Source organism: Coenobita brevimanus, chromosome 71 (genome assembly GCF_032717465.1).
Source record: "Coenobita brevimanus isolate Jiangsu-jjx chromosome 71, ASM3271746v2, whole genome shotgun sequence".
In the NCBI taxonomy this organism is placed as follows: domain Eukaryota; kingdom Metazoa; phylum Arthropoda; class Malacostraca; order Decapoda; family Coenobitidae; genus Coenobita; species Coenobita brevimanus.
The window spans coordinates 4,873,384-4,882,936 of record NC_137024.1 but is presented as its reverse complement, the minus strand read 5'-3'; the positions used below and the strand labels follow the sequence as shown (position 1 = coordinate 4,882,936).

General features: G+C 40.1%; 1 protein-coding gene across 1 annotated transcript in view; it reads left to right on the top strand.

Annotated features, from left to right (window-relative positions):
• LOC145406580 (DBH-like monooxygenase protein 1) overlaps positions 1 to 9,553 on the top strand; it is a 35,338-nt gene that overhangs the window by 6,549 nt on the left and 19,236 nt on the right. Inside the window, exon 2 of the mRNA XM_080277658.1 lies at positions 6,724 to 6,878. Coding sequence (XP_080133784.1) covers positions 6,724 to 6,878 — 155 coding nt within the window. The remainder of the gene's footprint in view (positions 1 to 6,723; positions 6,879 to 9,553) is intronic.

Below are 9,553 nucleotides of genomic sequence, written 5' to 3'. Positions count from 1 at the left end.
TGGGATGCAGGCTAATCATATCTATCACAGGCGTTCTATAAATATTCTTCAAAAATCTGAGTCTTGAGTCTTGTCTTCCTGCACCACCGATTAAAACTCTAAGCACAAGTCCTTAGCTGTGTATGATTAACTTTGTTATAATTTTATCTTCGATTCACGCGGCTACTAAACACCCCATAGCGACACTAAATGAAACTGAAGGAACACACACACACACACACACACACACACACACACACACACACACACACAATTATTCCTGATGATAGAAGCTTCCTTCATAACCAAACTAAGATGAAAAGGCCTGAAAAGAAAATATTCCTGATGTTCCTCGCGTTTAGGAGACTTTCATGAAAAAAAGTTATCTTTTATGAATTCTTCCTCAGAACACCTCTACCAAGTCACAGCCGCTTCTTCATCACTCTGGGCCATCGGCAGTGAGGTAGAATGATTTGAGGCGAACAGAAATGAAGGCAGACTAGCGCTAAAAACATAAGTAGGAAACACTGGAACTTTGTCTCTGTTTTCACGTTATAATATCGCTTTATGAGTCTAGTCTGTCTTCGTTTCCGAGCGCCTTAGCTGACCACTCCTTGTACGAAAGATGATTGAAACTTTGCTTTTGGTATATTCTAAACCCTGTGACGAGGACAGATATTTTGACTTATTATATTCTCCTGATGTTTATACTCAGCTTAGGAGTACAGCTTCTTGTCGTCTAAGGGTTCAGTAATAACCATACTTTAGAATCATTATAGTCTTTGTCTATAACCTTGTACCCCTGTCTAGTATTGTCTGTCTGAATACTGTCACTTCAGAATAAGGAGGTTAGAGTTTTGTTAATCTTAATTTAGCCCGTTAAATATGCTGGTGTATAATTTTCCCTTCTTCTTTGCTATAGTTGGTTAATATGTATTCAGTATAGTGAGAGACTCCTGGGGCGCTGAAATGTGTTAGCAACAATCCTCAATAATCATTTCAGCACTATGACGTTCAGTGCTCCATTTTTGTTTCTTCCAGTCGATTTCATTAAGCTCTGGGAAAGAATGGGTTAAAATAAGAGAATTAGTGTTAAAATTTCTTTTTACTAATATTATTTTCGGAGTAGATTGCTTTAAAAATTACTCATTCTTTGCTATATTCTTTGGTCATAAAAGTGAGAGCCAACCAATTAAACTGGTTCTTAAGGGGCGTTTGTCACGGCACACACATTACTCGTGTCGATAAAAATGTTGTTGCTTCTTTGTTTATATACACACACCACAAAAGCCAGCCAGGAGACAGGATGTGTGTGCTGGGCAAATCCCCAGGTCCTGTTCTCCCCTCTTACTATTTTTTTAACCAGCCCCATACCCCACTGACCGGGCTAATGTATGCCCCGGCCTGCAACTGTACTGTATGTGCATGAAATCTTTAAACGAACGAAAGAACGAGATTTGTTTATACTGCAGTATTGTCCATTTGAAGAGTAATTTACCAAGAAATTTAAAGACAAAAAACTAATTGTGATTATTCATCTACGCAACATGTTTTGGGCAAGAAATAATATGCGTTCTTAAATTCTAAAAGTCTCAAGATCTATGTCAAAATACACATAAGCAAGAGAGTGTAAATGTTTAAAAATGCATTTTTTTTTTCTTGTCCCCAGAAGTCTGAGTAAAATGGGTTTCTGGAACAAACAAATTTTGATCAAGGCTAAATAGCCAATTTGGTGAAATATTTTATATTGAAACTTAGTTTTTCAGGACAGCCCACTATAAGAAAGATGACAAATTGCACATTTTGTCTCATATTCTGGATTTAATTCACCTAGACACATGAAATTTGACATGGAAATGCTATTATGAGGGTGAAACATTTTTAAATTTTTGGTCAATAAATACTTGAGTTACACCCTTAGATTATTTTTAAGGACGTGCTCACTCAGAAAGAGGACAACTCATATTTTGCCTTATCTCCTGGTCTAATTCTCCCAGACATATGAAATTATGACACAGAAGTACTATTATGCTGAAGGGCAACCGTGTATGAATATGGAAAATGGTGCACTAAACATATGCATGCTATATACCTTACTGGAAAATATTGGTGGCTGTGCATGGTATACATGAACATACAGAATGTGGGATATGCAATTTGTGTCTTGGTTTTCACTAGTGATAGAGCATTACCTTACCCCAGGTGATCATTAAAATAGCAGCTTCAGCATAGATTTCTGTTAAGTTTTGTTTTTTGAGCTTCACATTCCACTGACTCCAGGTGGCCTGTCCTGCATGACGCATCCATAGTATGAACGGCAAAATAACCTACTTTCTGTATCCTCCTACTTTCTTGCCTATACTCATTTTCAAAGCCAAAGGTGGCTGTTGTGTATACATACGCAACATGACTTCATCTTGCTCTCGTGTTCCTGAACTTGATTCTTCTGAATTCTCCACACTCTGGCCTTCGGCTTCTCTTCCTGTCCGTTTCTCTGACTAAATATATCTGTGCTGTTTACTTATCCCCCTAATTCTACTGACTATCAAGAAATTCTCTTCGACTATCTTACTTCTAACGATGGAACACATTCTGTCCATTTCTCTCTTCTCTCTGAAATCTCCATTCTTGGAGATTTCCCTAATGTTCTACCACCACCTTTGGCTCTCCTCTCCTTTCACGGATCCACCCTTGGTGAAGCAAGCCTAACATCTTTTTCAATCCTTAATGACCTAGAGCAGCTTGTACAGCACGCCTACCCGTATCCCTGACCGCCTTGAGAGAGAGCTCCAACATACTTGACCTCTTCCTCACAACTAATCCTTTTGCTTACTCTGTTAATCTTTTCTCTCCGTTGGGCTCCTCCGTCGATCCACAACCTTATTACCCTTAAGCTTAACCTGTCCTATCACTTCCGGTACGGCTCCTGTGGACCCTCCAGGGAAGCGTCTGTCTGTGACATTTTTGGAGCCGCGGACTGGGAGGCAGCCCTCAGAGCAGTACTTCTTTTTTTGATTTTCCCTGTAATGATTATTGCTTCCATGGCCGTGAGCCATCTGGAGTGTGCCTTGCGCATTACAGAGGTTATTCTCTCGGGCAGGGAAGCATACGTTTCCTTTCTCTATATCCTTTTGACTAACGCAAGAAAGCTCCTTGGTTTAATCACGCTTGTTCTAATGGTGTCCGCAAACAAGGAGAAGGCCTCACAAAAAGGTACCGGAGCCAACCCACCCCTGAATCACATCGTCTTTACGTTTCTGCCCGGAATCGTGCTAAGTCTGTTCTTCGCTTCTACTAAAAATAATTTTTCCATCCATACTAAATGCTGTCAACTCTCCAACTCCGAATTCTTCCCAGCCTCAATCTGGCACCTTGCTTAGAAAAATCTTTCTAACAACTTTACCTCATCATCCTTCCCTCCTCTTTTCTACTCTGATGGTTCTGTAGCTATTTCTTCTACTGATAAAGCAGATCTCTTCCCCACAGACTCTTCTCCTCCAATTCCACCTTAGACGATTCCGTTTGCTGTTCCTCCATCACTTCCCCCTCTGACTTCCTCATGGCTGACATTAAAATTTCTTCAGTTGATGTATTTTCTGCAATATCACTGGCCTCAGTACTAACAAAGGCATATGGGCCTGATGGGGTCCCTCCTGTTGTTCTCAAGAACTGTGCTTCTGTGCTTACACCCCGCTCATAGGGCAAACTCTTTTGCCTTTGTCTGTCAACCTTGTACCTTTCCTTCTTGCTGGAAGTTTGCTCTCATTCAGCCAGTCCCAAAGAAGGGTGACCACTCCCAACCCCTCCAACTAGTCGTCCAATTGCTTTAACGTCCTGTATTTCAAAAGTTTTCGAGTCAATTCTTAATAGAAAAATTTTAAAGGCATCTTTCCTATCACAACCTTCTTTCCAGAGTCGTCAGTATGGGTTCCGCTCTTCAGGGGACGCCTCCACTGGCGATCTTCTCACCTACCTTTCTGACTCCTGGTCATCCTCCTTTCGGGACTTTGGCGAAAGCTTTGCCATTGCACTTGACATCTCAAAAGGCTTTCTGATCGAGTCAATGGCATAAATCTTTTAATTTCCAAACTGCCCTCCTACGGGGGTTTCTATCCTTCTATCTGTGCTCCTTCATCGCTAGTTTCCTTTCTCTTGGTCGTTCTATAGCCGCTAAGTTGTAGACCGAAGCCATCGTTCTTCTCCTAGATCTATCAACAGTGAAATTGTTCCTCAGGGCTTCTGTCCTATCACCAACTCTCTTCCTTTTATTCATCAATGATCTTCTAAGCTTGTACATCTAACCCTATCCACTCACGCTGTGGGATGACTCCACCCCTTCACCTCTTCCATTCGGTTCCCGCAACGCCCATCTCAACAGTTGCTTCAACAAAACAAGGGATGAGGCTAATGGCACACCTAATGTCTGACTTGGCTCGTATCTCTGACTGAAGGGTAAAAATAATATGGTTGTCTTTAATGCATCTAAGACTCAGTTCTTTACACCCTATCAACCCGACAAAATCTTCCACAGGAATATACCCACTAATGTTTAATAATATTCAGCTTAATCCTGCATCATCCTTGAACATGCTTGGGGTTTCATTTACTCGGGACTTATCTTGGAAAAATCTTATTACATCTCTTGTAAAATCTGCTTCTAAGAGATTGGGTGTGCTAAGCCGACTCCGCTTTCTTTACCCTGCACAATTGTTGACTCTATACAGGGGTTTTATCCGCCCCTGTGTGGAGTACAACTCTCATGTGTGGGGAGGCTCCCCACATACAGCTCTTCTCAATAGGGTGGAGTCAAAGGCTTTTCGTCTCATTAACTCTCCTCCTCTTACTGACTCCCTTCAACCTCTGTCTCTTCGCCGCTCTGTTGCATCTTTATCTCTTTTCTATCGCTACTTTAATGGTCACTGCTCCTCTGAACTGTCTGCTTGCATTCCTCCACCTCTACGACGGGCGCGTAGCACCCGTCTGGCGGCAAACTCTCATCCCTTTTCTGTCCAACTCTCTAATGCAAGAGTTAACCATTACTCCCAGTCTTTCATTTATGCAACAGGTCAGCTCTGGAACTGTCTCCCTCTGTCTGTATTTCCTGCTTCCTATGATCTCCAGTCTTTCAAACGCAGTGTGTCCAGGCATCTCAAAATGATCAGATCTTGAATTTGGCTCTCTATTGTATTTTGTTTTTCTTTTGGAGGGAACTGTTACTGCGGGCTCATGGCCTTTGGTTCCTTCTTCCTCGCACAAAAAAAAAATAATTAGGTCTTATTATACATCAGAACAATCTCAAGTCAATACTGTACGTAAGGAAGAGGCAAAAATAAAAATAGATTTTTTGCATATTTCCCCACGACAAATGCCCCGTAACATGTAGATCTGCACTGTTACAGCAGTCACTGTACTGTCATACGTTTTACTTGACCTAAGTGTTCCATGCACTGTACTGTTATTGATGTGTACTCATTGCTACGAGAGTCTTCGTGCCACTTCTTTCCTTTTATGACGTAGTTTGTATCTGTAACAAACAAGAAGGACAAAATAAGAAGGGGTAATAGGCAAGATAAATCACTGAGGAAGAAATGTTACGAAATCTCCCAGGCCCTCGTGCTTCATATGGAAGCGCGAGGGCCTGGGACTGAATCTCTGCCAGGCCAGTGTGATTATTTTGTTAAGTTTCACTTCGGTTATTACATTGGTTGTCAGCGGTGTTGGATGTGAGGTGAGGCATGGAGGGCAATGATGTTGTTGGTTAGCTGACAGTGTCCTAGTCCTAACATCCCGGGGATGAGCTGTTCAGTGTGGTCCACAGCGTCCCCAATGGTGGCCTCCAGTGTTACACTACCATGTTCAAAAATCACCAAATTAATCACCAAGGGGAGAACATGGTTATGTAATGGGGTCTTTAAAAGCCTGAGTTGCCTTGAGGTAAAGTGGGAATCCTCTCCTTGGCCCAGTGGTAACGTGCACACCTATGAAGCACGAGGGCCTGACATCGAATCACGGCCAAGACCAGTGATTCATTTGTTAAGTTTCAGTTCAGTTATTACATAAAGAATTCTAAGTCACTTATAAAACTTTTAGTCTAAGAGTCTTCATCAACATGGCTTAAGAGTTTTTGTAAATATGACTTAGAAATCTGAATATGAGCCCTGAACCAAACAATGGGCTTTAAAAGGTACTTTCTGCCTTTAACTTGCCATTCAAAAAGAATCTTACTGTTTATAATAATTCCTAACTCAATGATCTTTCCAAATATGATATAATTTCTACTGACCACGGGGGAAGGGGGGGGGGGATTGGGAAAGCCTCTGTGACTGTCCAAGAAGCTCTGGGGAGGCTTCAAAAAGCTAATTTCGGATTAGCTTGAAAGTAAATCAGTCAGTAAGTAACTCGGTAACAAAGGCATTTCTCGGCCGAACCCTAGAAACGTCTGGCAATGAATCGCTGAGGAAGAGGAATTACAAAATCTCCCAGGCCAAAGGAAATAAAGCTAGGAGAAAATAAATAACTCTAGAAGATATATTACGAATCTCCCAAGCCAACAAGAGGATGGTCCAAGAGGTTAAAGCTTATATACCACCACTACAGCAATCTAAATCCAACTATTACAGATTTTTTATGAAGAGAGGACACCTGTGATCTGGTGTATGTTTTTTTTTATTTGTTTTTCCTTCCCCTATTCTTCTGAAAAAAAACAAAGAAAGTAATAATGACGCCTGTGACGTGTGTTCCTAGGGTGAGAGCCTGCCAGAGAGGGTTGGTATTCCCATGGGTGACAAGCACGGGGGCTCCACCTACCTGATGTTCGAGACCCACTACGACAACTACATGCTCAAGAAGGGAGTTACCGTGGACTGGGCCATGGACATCTACTACACGGACAAACTGAGGTAATTAATTCAGATACTCGGGAATCAGCTCATACGTCGCTGTGATTCAAGGCCATGTTTGTAGAGTTCATTGACTTATATACTCTGCTTTTACCCACAGTCAAAATGAATGTTGTTACACCTTTCTGTACAGATTATTGGAAATTTCACCACATTCGTTTTTCTCTCGTGCCTTGATGGGGTGTGACGTAATGTCGGAAACTAAGATTAACCTTAGTTTTTGTCTCTTCTACTTCTTATTTTCTCCTGCCTAATATTAACCTGAAATTTTATCTCTTTAACTAATACTCCTTGGCCAAGAGAGGCTTGGTATACATCTCTGCCCACAAATTATTCTCACTGAGGAAAGAGACTGGCGGACATGACCCAAGCGTGTCGTATATACAGTGGAGCACTAGGCTAACTTTTGTCCCTAAGAAAACGATCTTTATTCTTAAGAAACCGAAAAAAGAAGATCATCTTACTATAGCACGAACATCACCCCAACCCACAGCACTTAATGGACATGTCTGACTGTTAGCTTGTTCAAGAGTTTACAATAAAAATACGAATCGCTGGAAAAACAAAGTGAGAAATTTTGATAGCATTCCTGTGGGCAAATTATCCCGTGATATCGTCTTTTCTACTGCCAGTGACGTCATGCTTGGGGATGAACTTTTTTTGGGGGGGAAGGGAGGGAGTGAAGCAAGGGCTGACCTAGTATTCTTTACACCCTTTACACCCTTTGTTCTCATGTTCCTTTTCCTGCTTTGCCTTCAGCGACAACGTCCCCTGAGTAATAGGATTGTTCTGAATGGAAAATAAAGAATATAAATTTAATAATAATAATAATAATAATAATAATACCAACAACAACAACAATAATAATAATAATAATAATAATAATATTAATATTAATATTAATATTAATACTGTAATAATAATAATAATAATAATAATAATGGTGAAAGCTAGTATTTTGTGTGGTTGAAGGCAAGGTGATGTCATGTGAAAGACTGGCCAGTAGAAAGACGGAGGAAATTAGTGTTTTGAGACACCGAAAAGAACACGTTTTGCACAAACGCAGCGTGATATATATATATATATATATATATATATATATATATATATATATATATATATATATATATATATATATATATATATAATTTTTTTTTTTTACCCCAAAAAATGTTAGATGCTATTTTTTGAGGTTATTGTGATGCAAGCACGGAAAATGAGTAGAACAGTGGAGGGTGCAATGTTAACGTGTGTGTGTGTGTGTGTGTGTGTGTGTGTGTGTGTGTGTGTGTGTTAACCAGTTAAAGCTTAGGACATCCACAAGCTATGTTTGACGGGCAACATTCATCATGTGAGTTTTTATCCAGTCCAAAGGGAATACATTTCCCAAATTTCACTTCTCAGGCCTGTGGCGTTAGAAATACAGATAACAGGCCAACGACCCTTGACGAGGTTATCTGTTGGCAAAAAAGCTAATTCTGCTTAGCTATAACGAACATGTAAGAGTAAAGTATATACAGCAGAGAGGAAGGCTCTTCCCCCACCCCACAACACCATCCGGTAAAACCGGCAGAGAAAAAATAGGGGGAAAAAAAAAAAAAAAAAAATAACATGCTTGTTCGAAAGAACGGGGCTTCAATTTTTTTTTTTTTTTTTTTTTTTTTTTTTTAGGAGAGGTAGAAGCGGAACAGCTATACTATACATTATGTAATTTCCAGTCAACAGATCTGCAATAGAAAAAACATACCCGATCGTCGAATGTTCTCAAGATTAAGAAAACATCTCACTGTCGTAAGCATACACTAACGTGGAAATAACAACATTCAGTTAGGTATGGCCTATACTCTCGAAATATTTGTCTTACCGAATTTTAAACCTATAAATAGTTATTGCAATAAGTACTGTTGCTGGAAGTTTGTTCCACAAGTCCTCTACGCAAATACTGAAATAATTACTTATATTAGTGCTGTATTTCTTGCTTTTGGGCTTCATCCTGTTATTTCTGGTTACAGTGTCATTCTGTACTTCGAACAAATAATGCTGTTTAATATCATCGAATTTGTTAAGATTTTTAAATACATCTTTAAACCCCACTGACTTGTCGATTTCAAAGAGAAAACATATTTGGTATATTTAGTCGCTCTAATGCAGCATAAATTTCGAGGCGATGGGATCATTTCCGTGGCTCAGCGTTGCGCTCTCTCGAATTTTTTGTCTTCGTCCTTAATGACGTTTGTGGATCAGTGCTGCACACAGTATTCTGGGTGTGTAACTAACGACGTATAAAATATAAGACATTGCATCAGGTGTTTTATAATTGAAGTTCCTTGTGGTGAAGCCAAGCATTTTATTTGCCTTGTTACTGGCTGCTATACAACGCTTTGAGTCTATTACTGATAACAGATCCGTTTAACTTCCCACCTAGGAAAATTATGTATTTCATTTTTCCATCAGGTATTCCAGTAAACTCTTCCTGTCTCTTAGTTTACAGACTGTTGTTTTATTATAGTCGCGGCTCATGACTCTGAGGTTGTCATTAACGTACCCTGGCAACTTACCATTCAAAAGTGCGTCCGATTTCGTATATACACGAATCATATTACTAAGAAAGTAAGGCAGTGTGAAAGGGGAAATAGTAGGGGAGTGAAAGATAGGAATAATAGATTGTTGGTGGA